The following is a 22115-nucleotide window of genomic DNA, read 5'->3' on the forward strand; positions in this document are numbered from 1 at the left end:
ATCCATGGCTTTGTAATTAACACTGCCCATGCATTTTTTCCCTTTAAGAAGTTGTTGTGCAAAAACCAAGCCCACTGATGACCTTGGGGAGAGAGAGAGACTGATTTGCTTGATCTTTAATTATTATTTAATTACTCTTCATATGCTAAATTGCCTCTACTGGACAATATCAGATGAGTGTTTTTGTTCTGTAGTCTCTCTTCCCAGCCCCCAGGGGCTCTAGAGGGTTCAGTGCCTGTTGTAAGCTGGCAGAGCTCCCTCGGTGTTCCAGGCCCGTGGGATGCACAGGGTTCTGGGGGGGAGGACAGGAGCTGGGAGCAGCAGAGGGCTGGGGAGGGTCCCCACGTGTCCGGGAGGGGGAGGTGGGTGCTGCTTTCCAGCTGTTGGGATGCAGGACCAGGCACCACCCTGGCTGCAGCCACAGCTGAGGCACAGGGGTTTATTTCTCTCATCTCCTGAGCCTAACATGCTGGCAAGTCCCCAGAGTTCAACTGGGTGCAACACACAAGGGATAAGTAATATCTAGAAAGAGAAATAGGCTTTACATAGAATTTTATTATCTACTGCTGATAAAGACTTACGGGTTTTGTTGTTTTTTTTTTTTTTTTGGTCAAAAAGAAAACTTTTAAAGGCCCATGAAAGAACTTTCTGTATCAACATATTTTTCTCAAATGCTCCAGCTGTGGGCTCACAGAGAATAAAGGACACAAGCCTTTTAAAAATCACTGCAGGACCTTTAAAACACCATGCCTGGCCCAATGTCAAGCTGCTTAGTTGTGTTCTTTAGTAGAGATGCAGCTACAGAGCTTCCCTAGTGGTACCAGGCTATGTTGGGAGAAAAAGCATATTGGCTGTTTATTTTAAAAAAATAAAAATTCAACAGTTTGGGATTTACGGAAATGATGCAGACCTGTCCTCTCAAACTAATGGGATTCAGCAATGGGACTCCCACTTTCTAGTGCTCTAGTGAAAATTTTTAATATAAAATTGCCTTCAGTCATCCATCACACTGTGCTCCATGATGTGGTAACAGGGAGAGGCCAAGGCAGGCTAATGAAATAATCTGAGCTGCTGAGGTGAGAAAGCTGCAGCTCTGCCAGCCTGAGAGCAGCTGAGGGCACAGTGTGAGGGGCAGGCAGAAACTGGGGGAGAAGTTATGCTCTGCAAGCTGGGCTAGCAGGGAATGAGGAGCTGCTTGGAATATCACTGAGCAGTTCATCCTCCTTCAGAATTCTCCCTCGTGGCAGGGAAGTGGTGGTTCCCTGCTTCCCAGACTGGCTGAAGGGTGATGAGCTGGGCTTTTTACAGCTCCAGGACTTCTTACCCTTTGCCTCCTTAGCCAGGAATAAACTTTTTCTCTTGGGATTGAATTTAAGCCAAGATAAATTTAGTCTAAATTTGATTTTTTTTCTTTGGCTCTTCTCAACAGCCTTCTTTGGCTCTTCTCAACAGTGAGTTTTAAATTCCTTGTTCATTTAGAGGGTGGTTTTTGTGTAATAAATTGCTGTGTTGAGATCAAACTGGTGACTGAGCATGGCCAGGGAAGGAGCACAGACTGGCAGTGCAGGAAGGAGCATGAAATGAAGCAGTAAAATGTGCTTTAGTGATACCGGTGCTGGAAAACCTCTCCTGTAGAGCAGCTAATGGAGCACACACAGTGTGCTGGAAGGAAGGCTTCTGTGAGCACACCTGGCAGGCCTTGAACTTCAGACACACTGAAAAAATCCCACAACACTGACAGCAGCTTCTCGGGGTGTACATGCTTTTTTATTAACAATGTGGTACCAAGGCATTAGTTACAAACGTTTGACATCAAGGTGACCAGGACCAAAGGTGTAACCTGGAGACAGGAGGGTTTCAGGACAGTCACAGCCCCAGAGCAGCCCACAAGGCTGTGTCAGCTTACCTGCCACCTCTGGAGCCCTGGGAGGAGCAGCAAAGCCAGGAGACATTACTGACATCTTGCTGCAAACATGCTGGAGGGAACTGGAGTTGGAAAAAGGTGATTTTCTTCCAAACTTCTCTTTTTGTTCCATTTAAGTGATTACAAGGTTAGGGAAGGTGGAAGAATGATCAGTAGAATTTTTAATTCATGAGCACTATAGTTTCACAGGGTTTTATAACCAGCAGCCCAGAAATTACCCTGCCCCAGCGTGCTGAGCTTACAAACATGGCAGCCCCAAGAGAAAAGGCACAGTTGAGGGTTATTCCTGCTGCCCACACTGGGCTAGGTCAGGGACTGCTGGGCAAGCATGGTAATAAATGACCTGGAGCAGCGGCCCAGAATGTGGAGCCATCCCATAATGGCAGTCAGTGACACAGGAAGCTCTGGCTTTTGAGGGAGCCCTTTCACCCTGGCAAATGTAGAAGACCATGCTGAAGGATCTATGGAATGGCCAAGCAAAGACATCTTGAGTAACAAATGTAGTCTGGGAAGAATTCATGACATGGCAAAAAGGCAAGTTAGAGCCTTCTAAAAAAATTAGTCCAAGTGGATTTCAGATTAAAAAGTATTTAGAAAAAACTAGTTTTTCTTAAGTACATTGCAGAGGTCTGGACTAGCAGGATTTACCTTCATGACACACTTTGAGTGCAGCCATTCAGCACTCACCAGCAGAGTCCTGCATTTAGGAAGTCTGTCAGAAGTAACTTAATTCCCTACAGTTGCTTTGGAAAAGTCACTTCATTCCTAAGATTCAAGATATGTGTATTTCACACACTCAGAATAATGATTTATTTCAAAGTTCTTCTTTCATGCAGCAATAGGAAAGTTTTTTTATTGTTAATGTCTGATTTATCTGAACTGCCAAATACAACAGCCAGCAGATTTATTGGGGCTCACAGAAGAGAGCAGGGAGCAGAACACAGATTCCTGTTCATGTTTCCAAAGGCCTTCTAAAGAGCTGTCACCCCTGCCGGCCTGCAGTCAGTGCTTTCTTTATTACATTGTTACATCCACGTTGTTCCAACACTTTGTGTGTTTCATCAAACATTTTCAAGCTTACATTTCCAAGACATGGTCTTGGCCAAGGAGAAGTCTTTGGATGCTGCAGTCTGGACCCAGGTTTGGGCAGCCCAGCTGAGCTGGTCACAGGGTGCCCATCAGGACCTGGCCCAGCAGTCAGAAATGCCTGTGTCACACACAGACCCACTGCAGACCTGCTGAGTGCAGGCTGCCTTTGGCCTCTTGGCACATTGCTCCTTCCCAGCTGCACTGTGGGCCCAGCTGGGCAGACACCAGAGCTCCTCACTGCAGGAGAACCAGTATTATTTTCAACTGTGTGCTTTTAAGTAATCCAACAGCATTTTCAAATCATTTAAGCAAGTGTTATCTTACAGATTTAGAGCAAAACGTTGACATATATAATTATTAAGTAAGCAGGGGAAAAGATGAAAAATCATGGGAAATTCAAGATAAGAAAACATAGTGGCAGAATATTAGACTATTTCTCTGCCTCTGAATTCACTCATGACTTGCACAGGATGGATTCTCTTCTTTGCAGAACCTTTTCTGACAGCAGCATAGATTTCTTCTGGCTTCTCCCTTTTAATCAGGGGCTTTTTCTCTGGAGCCTTCATTCTCCACATCACAACTGGATGGCGTGGGCCAGTAGGACTCTGAATCTTGATAATCTTTGTGGATGCAATATAGGACATCTTCACTGTCTGCACCACAGAATTCATTAAGTTTTTGGCGGCCTGAATTAGTGAAGTGACACTGTCCAGCTGTAATAGGAAACAGAAACACCAGCCTAGAAATCAGTGTGCTTTTAACCACAGTAGGCACAGGAATAAACACCAGTTAAAATTAAGACTACCAGAGACTAACCATAATTCCCACATTTTCCTTTTGTGTGTTTGATCACTTTGCTCATGCTCTGCTGCTCAGATTTATTGTGATGTATGGAAATTCATGCTGGTGGAATCAATAAATGCTTTGGAAGATAATGCTAATTGGTTTTTTTTCTGTAACAGGAATTCAGGATGCTTGTCTGCAGGGTCCTATTGCAATTACTACTGATGGGTAATGAAACCAACTTGAAGAAGAGCTGTGAAAATGTGACCATTGTTTCCTTTGTTTTAGCACTAGGTAAGGCCTCCAGCTGCTCCTGTCCCATTCCAGGCTCCCACAAGTGCTCAGGAGCAGTGCTGGGATACTCTGAAGTGTCTGCCTCTGGCTCTGGCAGAGCTGCTGAACCTGTTCTCAGCAGCCAAGATTTGTATGGGATATTAAAAGTGGGATAACCCACAGAAATCCCTATGACTGTGTGGCCTCCCCAGCTGCTTGGGGAGTGTCACCAAAGGGCAGAATGCAGAACAAACAAAGCCCATCATCTTCCCCAGCATCCAGCACAGCCACACCAGTGCCACAGCAGGGGTGTCTTCTGTCACTGCTCATGGACAGCAAACAGGAGCACTGAGGAAGCTCTCCATGGCTGGGATGGACAAATAGTAGGATTACTCTTCAAAACAGGAGAGCCTTCACACTTCACCTTCTAAATATCCCCACTGCTGAAACATTTGTGTAAAAGCACTGAAGCCAGTTCTCTGAAGGGCTCTCTGTGGGTTTAGTGGCAGAGTGATCCTGTCCTTTGCCATGCAGCCCAACCCCAAAGCCTTGGGCAAGGTACAGATTTACAAATGGGGTTATTAGGAGAGGTTTGAGGACTTCTCCCTTTGCCAGATCAAAAAAATTGATCAGGTCAGAGAGGTGTATTATTATTGTCTGTCTTCATTCTGATTGTGTAGCACAAATACAAATAAGGCAGAAATAAAAAATGCAGCCAAAAGGCTGGATTTAATTGCAATTTGGAAACACCTCTGAACTGACAGAAAAATCTTCCAGTTAATACAACACTGCTGCTCTCTGGAAATGCAAAAAACCAAAAATTTTTAAAAAGTTAAGATATCTGGTTGAATGCACACATATGATGGCAAACTGAAATGATCTCAATTCCCCAAGAAAAGGTGTAAAATCTACCAGATGGCCTCTGAAGTTCATTCCATGCTGCAGCATGTGAACTTTCTAGAAAGGGCTGCCAGTCTCTAGCAGCCCTGTGGTGTTTGCAGGGCATTGCTGCCATCAGAGGGCAGGTGGGTGTGTTTGGGACTGGATCTATGAGCTGGATGACTGAGCTGGGCTGCCCAGCCCCTCAGCAGCCTTGGCCCTGCAGCACAGCTGCTGTCACACACTTTGATGTGAACTTCAGTGCATGTGCTGACCCCCAAATTTCAAACACGTCTTTATACATCTAACACATGTGAAACAAACAATTTCCCAAGGCTGCAGGCTGTGGGGAAGGTTTTGCTCAGAGTTCCTGTCCCACACTCCCTTTCCCCAGGGAGGCTGCCCTGAGGTGCAGCCCTAGCTCAGGGGAGATGGAGGGGGGCCCTGGCCACAGCTCACTGCTGGATGCTGTCACACAGTGAGACACACCTCTGCATACACACACACAGACACACGAAATTTCAATTATCTGTTGCCATCTAGAACAGCTGACAACACCATAATTCTGACATCTTATTGAAATAACTTTTTTTTTCCCCCTACCCTAACAGTCCAGCACTGGCATAGTAACACTGCTATGAAGCTGCTAGGACAAAAAAAAAAATAGTTTTTGTTCTCTGGCAGATGGTAATGGGCTTCAGAGGAAGCTTCTTCCCTGAAGTCTCCCAGTGACTGCAGTGTGTGTAACTGCTCCACCATTTTGAAGCTGCTGGCTGACAGAGGCATGTGAGGAGGCGTGGCAGGTTGGGCAGCAAATAAATTCTTGTTTGCATGGCAGGGAAAAGGCTTATTGAAGAAACTGGTAGCATCCAGGCAGCGTGCTACAAAGCTTCAGCTGTAACTTTATTCTAACTTCAGTGTGTGTAGTGTGGAACATGGAGAGTGCTGAAGTGAGCAGTAGAACTTAGCTGGCCTTTCCTCTCCTGTGGAAACTGAACAGTTACCTCCTCCTTCTGCCCCCTGTGACTTTTCCACAAATCGGCTGTGGAACAGTTGAGGGCTCCTTCACCCCACCCCTGAGATCACAAAAACTGCATTTTTATTGTTTTCTAAACTGTAATCATAGGTATCTACTATAAGCAGCAACAAACTTCAGGGGTGCCCAGTTTTGATGAGGCTGTAACTGAACCCCAGCGTGCAGCTGTGTCAGCCTTGTGGTTGACACAGGGGCTCTGGCAGGGGACACCTGCCAACTCCAGCACTTTAAATGCTGGAGAGCCACAGCCTGACTCCAAGCCCAACTGCAGAGCTGTACCACGAGGCAGAATTCCCCTGCCCCTTGCCACACCAGAGGAACTGAACCTCTGCCATAGCACAGAACCACAAAGAGCTGTGCAGGACCTGGCCCCACGCTGTGAGAAACAGCACCCCTGCTGCAAGGCAGTGACCTAGGGCCCACCAAGGGTGTTTGACCTGGGCTTTTGCTGCATTACCTGGGGCTGGTGTAATATATGGTAGGGATAATTCATGCTATTAATGTATGGTATAAAATATTGTGAAATCCAAAAGCATGTCTTTGATCATCCCATCTGGGAGCAGCTGTCTATTCAGATTCAACTAGTTCCCGGACACACGTTAAGATAACAATCAAGGCCTTAACGTAAGAATAGAAGCTTCCAGGGCGATGATCAACGGTTTCCCGAGTCATCAGGAGCCACCCAAGAGCGATTATCGCCTTGCCAATTGCATCTATCAGGATAGTCAGCGGTGCCAAACTGATACATCTGCATACACGGCTTCTCCTGGAGCTGGAGGCGATTGATGCTGATGGCACACCTGGACTTGGCCTTTGTCCAGCTCTGCACATGGAAAGAAACAGTGATGCATGTGAAGAGATACAAAGGAAATTTGGTCATCTTTGCCTCGGGCAGAATAAATTGTATAAAACCCCGCTGCAAGAAGCAGCGAGCATGAACGGGGGAGAGTCTGACACTCGGGAGGTCAGATCCAGGTTCACCCAGCATCGATCCCTGGCTCGACGCTGTCTCTTTGGCTGTGGTGGTTTTGAAGACTGAACTTCGGTCTTGCAGACAAATTAATAAATCTTTGCTAAAATTTTGATAATTTTGGCTCACAATTTGATCATTTAATAACAATCTGGTGACAACCCAACGTGATTTGAATTTGGGGTTCGGGACCCCTTCCCGCCCAGAGGGGACCTTGCTGATTTCAGCAGTCTGAGCGGGATTGAAGTCCGCCAGACCAATCAAAAACACCAAACCGAAACCGGAGCCACAGCCAAAGAGGGATAAAAATGGGCCCAGCTCTCGGAAACTCAGCAAGATCCAGGGGATCTCCAAGCCCGAGGTGCTTTTTTTTCCACTTGGAAATTGATGTGCACAAAGAATCCACATGGGAAAGGAAAGGTGAGTATTGCGTGGTTGAGTGGGATGTGACCAAACGTGTGTGTGAGAAGTGACTGTCACAAAGCGAGTGTGGACCCCACGAGTGCGTTTCCACCGTCCCGCGAGGGACATGGTTGGTCAAGGGGGAAGCGGACGCTTTTTGCTTAACACACGTGGGACCCGAGGCTCGGGGGGAGTTTGAGGGGGGAGATTGGTCACAGTTGGGTCAGGAAGGGGAAAAGACAGTCCTAGAAAATTCTAGGAGTCTGTCTACCTTCTGATCCAGAGAAAACAGGTAAGAAAACCGGAGATCAGTCGAAAAGTCAGCAGAACGGTTCTCCGTGTGACTGAGTAAGACTGGCGGTGTTTCGCAAGCTCAAGAAATCAACATCAGACAAAGAATCGGGACTCATGATGAGCGTCCCAGCCAGAGGAGACAAAGTGAGAAAAATCGCAGGAGGGATTTTTGGAAAAATGGGGTTGGGAAAGAGCAGGTTGCAGAGAAAACCCCAGGAAAAATCTTCCCAGGGTCCTAGGAAAGTTCTGCCAGAAATCCCAAGAGATAGTCCGTTGGGGTGGATGTTAGAACAGTGGGATGAAAGCCCACGGAGAGCGGGCAGGTCCAAGGAGAAAATGATCCGTTTTTGTATAGAAAAATGGGGAGGGAAGGAGATCAGAAAATATGTGGTGTGGCCGATTTTTGGCACTTTTGAGGCTTGGACTTGCGAGTCCTTGTATGATCACGTATTTGATCGCCGCCCACAGGATTTTGAGGAAATTGAGTATGCCAAGATGTGGAGGTATGCTTGTACAAGTTTACACCTGGTACGAGCCCTCCAACGTGCGGCAAACAGGGGAAAGGAATGGGAACCCTTGGACAATCTTACACCTCCCTACCTTGTTCCTCCGCCCCAGCCCAGACCAGCTCAGGCACAGCTGGTGCCTGCGCTGCCTCTCGAGGCGTCGAACCCACTGGGTCAGGTCTCGGCACCGCCACTCCCACTGGAGCAGGCTGCGGCGCCTTCCCCTCCACGTGAACAAGCTGCGGCGGCGCTTCCGCTCCCATGTGAGCAGCCGCTGCCACCGACCCTTCCCAAAACTGAAGAAAAACAGGTAACCATCCCCAAAGACAGCTCTCCCCTGTCCCGTCAAACGAGGCAGCAAATGAGGAGGGCAACCACAGGAGACAGTGGAAATGAAGAAGAGAAGCCCAGCTTCTTCCCTTTACAGGAGGTGCCGACGGCTCCTGGAATTATTGGCTTTGTACACACGCCGATCAACACCAGTGATGTGAGAGCATTCAAGAAGAAGATAGGAAAATTAGTGGATGATCCTTTGGGGGTGGCGGAAAGGCTAGATGAATTTCTAGGGACCAGCACCTACATCTACGAGGATCTCCAAGTGATCCTGAGGCCACTGTTTAACAATGAGGAAAGGGACATGATCAGGCAAGCCGTGATCAAAGATTGGGAAAAGAGAAACCCCAATGGGGGAAGCAGGGACAAGAGGTGGCCAAACCAGAAACCATCCTGGAATGCCCAGACAGAGGACAGGAGGCAGAAAATGATAAATTTAAGAAATATGATAATTCAGGGTATCAGGGAGGCGGTACCCAAGAGACAGAACATGAGAAAGGTACTCAGGGAGTGCCAGGGGAAAGATGAGACTCCCACGGAATGGTTGGAGAGGCTCTGCAAGGGTTTGAGAATGTATTTAAGCATGGATCCCGATTCTCCGATCGGGATGGTTTTGCTAAAAACTCAGTTTGTGGCGAAATCTTGGGAGGACATTCAGAAAAAGCTAGAAAAGATAGATGGGTGGCAGGAAAAAGGGTTGCAGGAGCTGCTTCGGGAAGCCCAGAAAGTCTACATGAGATGGGATGAAGAGAAACAGAAGATCCAATCTAAGGTATTGGTAGCGGCGGTAAGAGAAGCACAAAAACTGGAACAGGGCAGAGACACGGCGAAGAAGGCGCCAGTGAATAAACAGGGATAAAGGATCAAATGATCAGAGGAGACATTTGGAGTGCTATTACTGCAAGCAAAAGGGACACATCCAAAGGAATTGTCCCAACAAAGCCAAGGACCAGGCAATGTTTCAAGAAGATTAGGGGTGTCAGGGGCTTTTCAGTTTGGAGTCCAGAACACCGAGGGAGCCCTTGATAAAATTAAAAGTAGGACCCCACAGGCAGGAGATGTGGTTTATGGTAGACTCTGGGGCGAAATGGACAGCGGTGCAGCAGCTGCCAAAGGGGTGCTCTCTGAGCAACGATTCCATAAGGGTAATCGGGGCAAAAGGGGAACCCTTCGAGGTTCCGATCATAAAAGATGTAGAAATAGGAACAGAAAACAAAAAGCGTACAGGAAATATATTACTGATACGGGGTGCGGATTTTAATTTGCTAGGGTGGGACTTGATGGTAGCCCTTGAAATTGTCTTGGCAGTGGAGAATTCCTGGCTCAGGGTGAGGATGTATAAACTCACTGTTCAGGATAAGGAGAAAATAGACCCGAGGGTGTGGTATGTCCAAGGGGAAGCTGGGAGGTTGGATACAGAGCCAATTTGTGTTGAAACTGAGAGACCAGAGGACTCCATTTGGGTCAAACAATATCATATCTCCATGGAGGGGAGGAAGGGATTGAAACTGGTGATTGACTAATTGATAAAGAAAGGAACGTTGGAGCCGTGCATGTCTCGGCACAACACCCCAATTTTGGCTTTGAAAAAGACAGACGGCAGCTTTACACTGGTGCAAGATTTAAGGGCTGTGAATCAGAGAACTAAGACTTTGTCCCCATGATCTCAAATCTTTACACTTTGTTAAATAACATTTCTCCCAAGGACACGTAGTACAGCGTGATTGATTTGAAGGATACTTTTTGGACCTGTCTTCTAGCAGAGGGCAGCAGAGATTATTTTGCATTTCAGTGGGAAGACCCAGAGATGAACAGAAAGCAGCAGCTCTGGTGGACATCGTTGCCTCAGGGCTTCGTGGATCCTCCGAATTTATTCGGGCAAGCACTTGAGCAGGTTTTAAGTAATTTTGTACCAACAGAGGGGACAAAATTGCTACAATATGTAGACGATTTGTTGGTTGCAGGTCCTAGGGAAGAGGTTGTAAGGGTGAGCACCACTGAACTTTTGAACTTTTTAGGGGAAAAAGGGTTGAAGGTGTCAAAGTCAAAGTTGGAATTCACAGAGACTGAGGTCAGGTACTTGGGACATTGGTTAACCAAGGGCAAAAAGAAATTGGATCCAGAAAGCATGGCAGGGATTATTGCCTTATCACCCCCGCAAACAAAAAGGGAGGTCAGACAGCTTTTGGGGTTTTTGGGATATTGCCAGCAGTGGATTGAAGGGTACAGCGAAAAGGTGAAATTTCTATATGAGAAACTCACCAAAGACTGGATCAAATGGACAAAGGCGGACAAAGAAGAATTCAGGGGAGTCAAGGAGGCACTCACAGCAGCACCAGTGCTGAGCCTCCCTGACGTGAAGAAACCCTTTCAGTTGTCTGTGGACGTGAGCAGTCACACAGCACATGGGGTGCTGACACAGGACTGGGCAGGGGTCAGCACACCGGTGGGTTACTTGTCCAGGCTTTTGGACCCGGTCAGCAGGGCTGGCCCACCTGCGTGCAGGCGATTGTCGCTGTAGCATTGCTGGGGGAGGAAGCTAAGAAGGTAACCTTCGGTGCACCTTTGGTAGTATTTGCACCGCACAACATGCGCAGCATACTACAGCAAAAGGCAGATAAATGGCTCGCTGATGCAAGGTTGTTGAAGTATGAGGCCATTTTGATTCATTGACAGGATTTGGAATTGTGGACAATGACTGCACAGAACCCTGTGCAGTTTCTGTTTGGGGAAGCTTCAGGGGAGCTGGTTAATGATTGCGTGGAGGTGGTTGAATTACAAACAAAGATCAGAGAGGATTTAGAAGAGGAAGAATTAGATGAAGGAGAAAAATGGTTTGTAGATGGACCGAGCAGGGTGATTGATGGGAAAAGGAAATCAGGATATGCAGTCGTGGATGGACAAATGGGAAAAGTGATTGAAGCAGATCTCCTGAGTGCGAGTTGGTCGGCACAGGCTTGCGAATTGTACATGGTTCTGAGAGCCTTGAAGGGACTCAAGGGAGAAAGGGAACAATTTTTACAGATTCTAGGTATGCCTTTGGAGTGGTTCACACCTTTGGGAAAATCTGGGAAGAAAGGGGGTTGATCAACACCAGGGAAATGGACTGATGCACAGAGAATTGATCCAGGAAATCTTAGAAGCTCTAAGGGGGCTGGAGGAAATTGTGGTGGTCCCTGTGAAGGGACACCAGGCAGGAATTCAGTCCCGAACCAGAGGAAACAATTTGGTGGACCAGGAAGCCAAGACCACAGCGCTGATGATGGTGAGTACCCCGGAGATCAAAGGGACTGAGGTCCCAGATGATCCTCCCCATCCCTCTCAAAAGGAGATCAAATGCTATGAAAAGATAGGAGGCAAATTGGAAGAAGGTAATTGGAAATTACCTGATGGGAGAGAACCAGTTTCTAAAGGTTTTACCAGGAGGATTTTGCGGAAACTGCACCAACGAACACATTGGGGGGCACAGGCCCTGGCGGAACAATTTTTGAAATTTTTTGGGTGCAGGGGAATTTACGAATTGGCCAAACAAGAGGTACAGGGATGCCTGATTTGTCAGAAAGTTAACAAAACAAGGGCAAGACAGGCCATCCTGGGGAGCCACCCCGTTGCGTACTGACCATTTGAAAGAATTCAAGTTGATTTCACAGAGTTGCCCAAAGTGGGGAGATTCAAATTTGTGCTTGTGATCGTGGACAAATTGACTCATTGGGTGGAGGCTTTTCCTAGCCCATGGGCAATGGCTCAGACAGTGTCCAGAATATTACTGGAGGAAATTGTACCCTGATATGGGGTGGTGAATTACATTGATTCGGACCAAGGAACACATTTTACATCAAAGATTATTAAGCAGATGGCTGATGCGCTAGGCATTCAGTGGGAATACCACACTCTGTGGCATCCCCAGAGCTCAGGACAAGTGCAAAGGATGAGTCACACCTTGAAAGCGCAGCTGTCTAAATTAATTTTAGAAACTCGGATGTCTTGGTTGAAATGCCTGCCTCTAGCATTGCTTAATATCAGGACGATGCCTCATTCGGAGACGGGGCTCTCACCATTTGAAATGTTACATGGAATGCCATATAGACATGGGATGCTGGTGGGACATCCCAGATTTGAGAATTGTCAGATTCAACCTTATTTGGTTGCAATCAACAAAAATTTGCAAGAACTCAGGAAACAAGGGATAGTATCTCAGAGTGCTCCTCTGGGATTCGCTATCCACAAAATCCAACCGGGTGACAGAGTGCTTGTGAAAATGTGGAAAGATGTACCCCTCTCTCCTCACTGGGAAGGTTCCTTTCTTGTGCTCCAGACAACAGACACAGCCATTCAGATGGCGGAGAAAGGCTGGACACATGCATCTAGGGTGAAGAAAGTCGAACATCAGGAGGAAGCGCCCGAGTGGAGGGTCACTTCTTCCCCAGGCGACTTGAAGATCAGACTCCAACGTCCTCGTAAATGACTGATGGCGAGCAGATAAGTTGTATGCTGTCTGACTGTGTATGCTATCCGTTTGTACATTTCAAGTGTGAATATTGACAGGGGGTGTTTCTTGTACACTGTAGAAGGGGACAGAGGCTGAAGGGGTTGTGCACTCAGTGTCTGGAGGAGGAGCTTGAGCTGACTGACCGAATCCTAACCCTAGCCACAAATCTAGGAATCATTGATTTAGATTCACAGGAATGGTTTCAGATTTTTCAGAACAGGGTGCATGGGAAGCTTAGATCAAAAGCAGAGATTCTGGATGTGGAGTGCTGGCAGTCAATCAGGGTACCATGCAGCCCAGATGCTGTCAGAATTTCACGGTGGGGTGCCTTCAAAAGGAGGTATGCGGCTATGGTCAGAAAATGTGTTCCCTGAAGAATACTCCTGCTGCCATGAAGATGGTCTTCCTCGCCGCTGGTGGCACCCCAGGGGGTGGAGGCAAAGGCAGAGGAGCACGCCTGGTGGGAATACTGATTGGCCTGAGCCTGGCCATGTGCAGGATGCAGAGTCTGCGCACTGAGGTCCCAAGGAGAGGCAGAAACGAGAGCTCCACAGACGAGTGCAATAAATGCACTCAGGTGGTCCCAGTTGAGCGAGGGGACGGGAGACCCTCAGCATACCAAGCCTTGGAAGAATGTCTCAAGGAGCCCGGCAGGTACTGTTGGAAAAACAGCAAAAGGGCCAAATTATGTGAATTAGACATAGGGATTTGGTGTATTAATCCCGAGGCAGGGCCAAGGAACGGGCAGTCAATGAGCAAAAGCATCACATACAGAAACAGAGTGCAGAAATAATGTCAATCCCTGTTTGTAACCAATGCAATCAAACCATGTGGGTTGGGGGAAAGACTGAATCGATCTTTGTCACGTATCACCAGGTGAATCCATTGTGTTATGACAATGCGAGGTTGGGGATATGCACAATGAATGGGAAAATGTATTGGATGGGAAGAATTGTTAAATTTGATAGCAAGTTTACTTTGAGCAGGGAACCAATCATATTGGATTTGGCACAGGCAAATGATGACAGGGCGTGCCTGCAATATGACCGGGTTGTCTGTTTCACAAAAATTAAAGATGGTGAAGATCCTGAGGGAAGAATGAGAGAGGTAACTCAAGAATTGAAGAGAAGGGAGTCAGAACTGAGGAGGAAGCGAGTTGAACAGGAAAGATTAAAAACTCTGGAAGAACAGTATGAATTGCTGGAGAAACAATACGCTGATGGGGAATTACCTTCCCCGGACAGAAATCTATTAATTGATTTGATGCAAGAAATTGCAACTGAACTGGGATTGTTAAATTGCTGGATTTGTGGGGGGGGCTGAAGTCAGCAGAAAAATGGCCATGGAAAGGGGAAGGTTTGGCTCCGGAACAACTTCTGAAATGGGACAATCCAAGAGTCTCAAAGTTGGCACAGAGGCCTGAGGGGTGGATTTTGAACCAGAGGCTGATTGGAACCATTTGCATCAGTCAGGAAGGAAAGGAATATACCAAGATGGTGGAATACACTCCGTGTGTAACTACCCTGATGATAAATTCAAACAACAAGGGCAAGGTCTGGCAACCAGAACCCCCTACGGGGTACTGGAGCTGGAAAAATGAGACAAATTGCGAATGGAACAAAAGGATAGGATTGTGCTGGGTCAAAAATCCTGAAGCCAACCCCTTCCAATCCTTGGAGGGCTTGAGAGAATACTGGGGAGACCCAGGAAGGATAAATATCAGATGGAAAGCCCCGGCTGGAATTTATTGGATTTGTGGGAAGAAGGCATACAGCGAGTTACCCCCGAGGTGGAGAGGATCATGCACTTTGGGCATGATCCAGCCAGTCTTCTTTACTCTCCCTCAAACAAAAAGGAACCTATTAGGGGCTCCTCTGTATGAGACCCCGTATGAGGGGTATGAGGGAGAGGAGAAGCTTGAAAAAGATGATACCTGTGAAAAGTGGTAAACAAACCTGGGGAGAGGAGGAGTGGCCAGCCGCGGGAATAATTGATTATTATGGACCGGCCACATGGGCTCAAGATGGAAGCTACGGGTATAGGACTCTGATTTATCTACTGAACAGACTGATTCGGCTGCAGGCAGTGGTGGAAATTGTATCAAATCACATCTCTGAGGCCCTGGGTTTACTTAGTCGGCAGCACACCCAGGCACGGGCATTTGTGTACCAGAATCGAATTGCTTTAGATTATTTGCTGGCCGAAGACAGGGAAGCGTGTGGGAAATTCAATGAATCTGAATGCTGTATTGAGACTGACGATTATGGGGAGACCATAAGAGGATTGGCAGCCAAGATCAAGAAAGTGGCCTATGTCCCTGTTGAAAAATGGAATTTGATTTCGCAATCTTCATGGTGGGACAGATTGTTTGATGGGGCCTGGTGGAACAAAGTTATGTTCTTCATGCTGTGTTCAGTAGCTGGAATCCTATTCCTGCCATGTCTAATTCCTTGTTTTATTAGACTGATCCACTCTGTGGTACAGGGAATGCAGATAGCAATAGTGCCCGTGGACCCGGAGGTGGCTTCCAGAGGCAACACATCTAAGATCATGAGCCTGGAAGAAAAGAAGTATGCCAGCAATGCTGCCGAAGTATTGGCAAAATTTGAGAAACGAGCGAAAACAAATGTAAATCATACTGAGTATCAGGATGTTCCACAAGGGGAGTACAGGATAATTTAATAAAGGTTACTCTTTTTGTGAAAGACCCTTAATGGTGGCAGGTAGAAGTAGATATAAAAGAATTTAGCAATTTGGGTTATAAAAGAAGCATGAATTAAATTAGTGATATAAAAGGGGAGAGATTGTAATATATGGTAGGGATAATTCATGCTATTAATGTATGGTATAAAATATTGTGAAATCCAAAAGCATGTCTTTGACCATCCCATCTGGGAGCAGCTGTCTATTCAGATTCAACTAGTTCCCGGACACACGTTAAGATAACAATCGAGGCCTTAACGTAAGAATAGAAGCTTCCAGGGCGATGATCAACGGTTTCCCGAGTCATCAGGAGCCACCCAAGAGCAATTATCGCCTTGCCAATTGCATCTATCAGGATAGTCAGCGGTGCCAAACTGATACATCTGAATACACGGCTTCTCCCGGAGCTGGAGCTGATTGATGCTGATGGCACACCTGGACTTGGCCTTTGTCCAGCTCTGCACATGGAAAGAAACAGTGATGCATGTGAAGAGATACAAAGGAAATTTGGTCATCTTTGCCTCGGGCAGAATAAATTGTATAAAACCCCGCTGCAAGAAGCAGTGAGCATGAACGGGGGAGAGTCTGACACTCGGGAGGTCAGATCCAGGTTCACCCAGCATCGATCCCTGGCTCGACGCTGTCTCTTTGGCTGTGGTGGTTTTGAAGACTGAACTTCGGTCTTGCAGACAAATTAATAAATCTTTGCTAAAATTTTGATAATTTTGGCTCACGATTTGAGCATTTATAACACTGGGCTGAGTCAGAACAGGCACTGAGGTGCAGGGACACTCAGTTAATGCTGCCCTTTAGGCTGGCTGCCCACAGCGTTGGCTGTGTCCTTGTGTCTACGTGGCCCTTCGCCTTTCTGATGCATCTCACATTTGTCTTCTAAAGAGGAAGTTTGTGTAGGGGTGGGGTATTAACTGCACTCAGAATTTTGGAGAAGCTTTTAGATGTTCTTAGATGTGTACTACAGATGTGTACTACAATCCGGCCATACATTTCATTTCCTCTTTCTCTGGCTTTTGTTGTTTTTCTACCTCAATACCAGTAACACTGTACAGTTTGCTGGAAATCTGTTCTATAAAACTGATGTACTTGAGAACTGTCTTCACTTGAATGCTTTTATCTCAGATATTCAGCAGGCTCTTCAAGGTCTCATATCTAGGAAAACTGAAGAAATGGAACATGGCATAAATAAAAGCCTGATAAAATATTCATTGAGTGTTTAAGTCCATTTCACTTCAAGAGATGTAACTACAAACTCTTCAATGCACAGCAAGCGGTACATAAAGATTCACAAACAAACCAACCAACCCCAAACTAAAACATGTTTTATTTTTGCCTAACTTCACTTTTGCCCTTTCAGCATTTTCCATGGAGATGCAATATCTTAGCCTTCAGATTTTACAGGTCTGTGTAAGTTAAGAATTCATGAAAGGCTTTAGGAAAAACATCCTTTGACATTTCTTTCCTCACCTGTCCTGTGAGCAGTAGTATCTGGCTGCCATTGCAAAAGGAATTCAGAATTATTCTCACCACTGTGGTGAAACACACATGATACAGAGCAAATGACAGTATTTTTTAGAAAAAAATTCCCACCCCAAATCAGGCTGGCAGCACTCGTGCTGAAATCCACTCTCCCTTCTCCAGCACTTTTATTCCTCCTCTATAGCAAGTCCTGAGAGCAAGAAAGCAAACTCTCCTCTGCATAGCAAAGCTGAAGGAAAATGTTAGACAAGAAATGAATTTTGAAACTTTTTTTCCAGTTTGCTTACATGCATTGTATTTTTCTCATTTTGGTAAAGTTATTTCATGTCTTGGCAGTAGTGGCAATCCATTGCTATGAAATGCTGAACAATATGATAACTGATATGGGCAGTTATTTTTAATATTCAGAATAACAAAGACAGTCATGACTTAGAAACTGGAGAAACTGTTTTGCTGTCAAAGTATTTTTTGTTCAGTGCAGTAAGAAATGCTCCCATTGTCCCATGCCAGCAGTAGCTGTAACTGGTGCAGCAGTGGAATACAAACTCTGCTGACTGCAGGGCAGGCAGAGAGGCCAGGCTCCCTCCTGCTCCCATTGTTGCTGTGATGTGCAGGTGTTGCCCCTCTGTCCTAAGGCAGGGACAGAGACTTTGTGCTCAGGGACAAAGCTGTGTGGGCCTGCAGCTCTCCCAAAGTGTTCTGTGTAACCTGCAGTGCCTGCAGCCCCAGCTGGGACACCTGGACTGCTCTGCTGGGAGTGCTCTTGGAGTTGTGCAGGGAACTGTAAGGTGGTGCTGTTTGAGAACAGATGTGTTAGTTGGCTGTTTACAGTATTCCAAGTCGTATTTACAGTTCACCCAGATTTAGGTTTTCCATATAGGTGGAAGCTGAGAACTGAACACCAAATACCAAACTTTTTTATCAGTGTTTGAAGTCTGAACTTAAAATTCTTTTGGAAACAAGGTCAGTTATTAAAAATTGATTTTAATTGAAACACAAGGTTCATTATGTAAATTCCTAGAAGCACATTTCCTTTGGTACACTATACTGAAAGCCTAAGACTGAATTTATATTTCTTTGACAGCTACATCTGAAAGTTACATGAGTTCTACATTTTTGTGGAGAGCAGTGTGTCTGAGCAATGCTGCATTTCAGGGAAGGAGTCCTTACTATATTGAGCTTTTGATTTTAATCCTGCTTTTTTACTAGGTGTAGCTAATTGCTGTTTTGAATTATTTTATGGTTCTTTCACTAAGGTTGTTACATAAAATAGTCATTTAATCCCTTAAGATTAAAAGAAGCCAAACAATTCAAAAATAGTGAAATCTCCATTGTTGAAGGCACTGGAGTTATTACTGGGCCTTGGCCAGGATTTGAACACCACTTACTTGCCTGCTTTTCTGAGCCTCCCTTTTTTCCCACTCAGAGTAGTGTTAATTTCCTTTTAGTGGAAATGGAGATCTTAAGGGATCTATCCTTGGCACCAGAAGACAGAAAAGTCACGTGTCCAAGAAAAGCACAGCAAAGCTGGAACTGGAAGCACTTGGTTACCTGCCATGTGTGCTCATGCAGCTGACAGATGACACGCAGAACCTGTCACAGATTCAACCCCAGTACAGTTTAGATGGGGAATGAGCCAAAGGGAGCCTTGCCATTGTGATTCTTTTCTGTGAAGCTGTTCCCTCAATGTTTTGCTCACCTCTGCTTCACCATGCTCTCACTCTGGGGTACTGGAGAGGTTTCATCCCCATGGATGTGGCCTAAGGAAAACAGCTTCACTGCTTGAGATTCTTTCCAAGGAACTGAGTTTTCCTAGAAACGTGGCTGTTCCGTTGGTTATCTGTGTTTGTGTGTCCATCCAGTGACTGCACTAAACACCTCAGGGGTGTCTGGGGTCTGTTCCATGTTTTACCCATTTTTCAGGTGGGGAAATTGAATCTAATGGACTGAAAAGTAACCATTACCAGAGCCTGCTTCAGGCTAAGCAGGATTCAAAGGGCTGAAACTGAAACTATAATTAGGCCAGGCCTATGTCCAAGTTAAATGATAAACAACTTACATTAAGGGCTGCGGAATTGTTCCTGTGCAGCACCATAATGGAGCAGATGCTTAGCCAGGCAGATAGATCAGCCCCTCCCCACTACTGCTGCTTTCACTTCCAGGGAGGATTTTAAAAATCTATTTTAAAAAACAGGCCCTTGAGGAAAAGAACAGTAGCTTAATGTAAATCTTTTCCTTACTGTTGAGGAAGAAATTGAGTGTTTGTTGCAACAATATTTTACATACACTGAGGCTAACTATATGACACATCCTGATTTTGCTAACTGCCAGAGTAATTATTACTGGGAAAAGTTAGCTGTCCTTTAGTGTACATTACCATTATTTCCTACTCCTTTAAATTAGTTTTTCTCAGTAGATGCAGTTTAGAATGTAGTAGTTACTGAGCTGTCTGTAAGTGATTGACAGGAAAATCTATCCCTTGCTTTGCTTCCAAAGGCCAGGATTTCTATATCCACACACCTGCCAGCGTACACTAGGCAAAAGCTAGAGAGGTATAGTGTTACTAACTAAAAAAAAACCTCAGAGTGACATATTTTTGTCAAGTCTCAGCAGAAGAAAACTTGTGTCAGCTCTTGGGGGTTAATGTCAGCTTTTAGAAATTGAGCAGTTCAGTATTTTCAGAGTCAAATACTGAAATAAGTCATTTCATGCATGGTGTGAAGCCCTACAAGTAACCTCCCTCCCACTCAAACAGGTGAACTAAGAGTTCTCAACAAGCACCAAGGAGAAGAGCAGCCAGGAGAGGCAAAGTGGCTGAGCACAGAGCAGGAGCTGTGCCCTGGTGCTTGGGGACACGGCTGTGTCAGAGCAGCCACTGTGGGTGTGCATCAAGGGAAAAGGGATGTGATCCCCCAGAGTCACAGCACAGTGGGAGTGGGACAGCAGCACCAACAGCACAGGAATGACCCAGTCCTGCAGTGACTCGAGGGCTGGCAGGGCAGCCCCTGCTCCAGTGTGATTCCCAGCTTGCTACTTTTAGCCTTTGGTTCCTTCCATCCAGTCCTGTCAGGGCTGCAGCAAGGCTGTTCTGCCTATCTCACTTCTCTTCCAGGGGAAAGCACAGCCAGACCCTAAAAGGAGCTGAAAAGCCCTGCTCCCATCTCCTGCCCTGCCTGAGGGGCAGCTCCTCTCCAGCAGCAGCTGAACCCCTTCCAGTGGTGAAGGCATGGGGCTGTTTGCCAGCTGCCACAGCAGTGCACGTTGGCCAGGACAGCCTTTTCCTGCGGTGTGGATAGCCAGGGATTGGGACTGTGTCAGCCAAAGGCCTGGGGGCAGAGACTCTCCCTTGCATTTTTCTAACTTCTGGCTTACAGCTTTGCCTCTGTGTTTTCACCTGTGGTTCAGCCCTCAAAGCTGGAACACATTCATTGCAGTGTCATGCTGGAAACTTGTGATTTAATAAGCCCAGGAACTTAGCAAGGGAAACAGAGATTTCAGTACAGCCTTGGAGCATGAAGTTAGACACATTAAAGCACCTCCATTTGGCACAAAAGCAGCCTGATGTCAGTGTTTAACTTAAAGTCTGGCTCTTGAGATACTAGGGGGAAGAGCTGAAGATAAATGAGACATTTGCAGGAACAGCAAAGGGAAACAGCCCTTAGTGCACAGGTAAGGCTAGCCAACCTGGGGTAGAGGGGGAAGCTTCTGTGCCAGTTAGCAAATTCTGGGATACTGGGACTCTTGTGAATTTGCTCTTCAAGACCCTTCCTTTTTAAGGCCAAAAGGCTTTGTCTCTCTTGCCAAGTACAATATAAAATGAAACATAAGCAGATAATGACTGTAAATAGCATAAAACAGAATTGCCTGATGAAAGTAATGGAGCACAATATTAATATGTAAGATACGTTCATTTTCTGCCCTGTGAAATAATTCTCTCTAGTTAAAGCCATTGCTGGAAAAAGAGCAAACTGGCAAGGTAAGGTGCAAGCCTATTGCTGTGCAGTGCTTGTAAGTGAAGTATCAGCTTATCTGCATAAATTAATGCAATTACTATCAATCTGCAAATGTTACCCCATTATTTTGTGCCTGAAGAGGCACCAGTTTAATTAATAGGAGGAAATGTCCATTTCCTATTTAATCACTCCTAATGAATACTTAGTGAATCCTTACCATTTGGACTTGTGCAGCTTAGAACCTGACAATGCAGTACTCCCAATATTGGGTGGGCCTATGAAGGACTAAATAGTGAGCAAGGAATTTTTAATGAATGAAAATAACAAAACTGCAATGAATGGAGACTGAGAAGGTGATGATACACAGCTCTTCCTCTCTTTTTCTGTACAGGACCCCCTCTAACCTCCGTAATGAGGGGCTGACTAGAGAGAAAGTACCAGAGCTTGGGAATGGACAGTGAGAAAGGCAGACTACAAGCGTGTGTAGCCTGAAGTCCAAAAGCCACTAAACAAGGAGAGCAGTGAGAAGAGCTGCCAGCTGGGAAGTCCACAAAGCATCCCAGGTGCCCAGGGAAAGTGGCCTAAATAACCTCCACTGGTGCTACAGCCAGGTATGAACTGTAGGAAGAAAACCCCCAGGGTGGGGGGGCCTGAGCACTGCAGCAGGGCGGACACGGGCACAGGGCACAAAGAGCTGAAGAGGACTGAGCTGTGTTTATGGATTTCAACAGTTTTTCATATGCATCATATGCTCTTTGTTGTCATTCCATGCTGGCAGCCAGCAGCACCTCCTCCAGTGCAGATCATGTAGGTGAAAACAGAGTTTGCTGCTGACAGAGACACAGCTGCCCTTGTGCCATGGCAGTGCCACCCACTGCTCCACAGTACCACCCAAGGTTAACCTGGAGCACCAGTTTAGGGCTCCTTTGGTTTAGGGCTCCTTGCTCCAGCACAGAATCATCCAGAACTGGTAAGACAGTGACTGTG

General features: G+C 46.2%; 1 protein-coding gene across 4 annotated transcripts in view; it reads right to left on the reverse strand.

Annotated features, from left to right (window-relative positions):
• Positions 1 to 1745: 1745 nt before the first annotated feature.
• Positions 1746 to 22115, reverse strand: part of CTNNA3 (catenin alpha 3) — a 435224-nt gene continuing 414854 nt past the window's right edge. For all 4 annotated transcript variants that reach the window (XM_071438368.1, XM_071438369.1, XM_071438370.1 and 1 more), the window contains one exon: positions 1746 to 3726. In XM_071438368.1, the coding sequence (XP_071294469.1) occupies positions 3439 to 3726 (288 nt within the window). In that variant the 3' untranslated portion in view covers positions 1746 to 3438. The remainder of the gene's footprint in view (positions 3727 to 22115) is intronic.

This window comes from Agelaius tricolor, unplaced genomic scaffold, assembly GCF_023055355.1.
Source record: "Agelaius tricolor isolate 1412-34295 unplaced genomic scaffold, bAgeTri1.0.p SCAF_13, whole genome shotgun sequence".
In the NCBI taxonomy this organism is placed as follows: Eukaryota; Metazoa; Chordata; class Aves; order Passeriformes; family Icteridae; genus Agelaius; species Agelaius tricolor.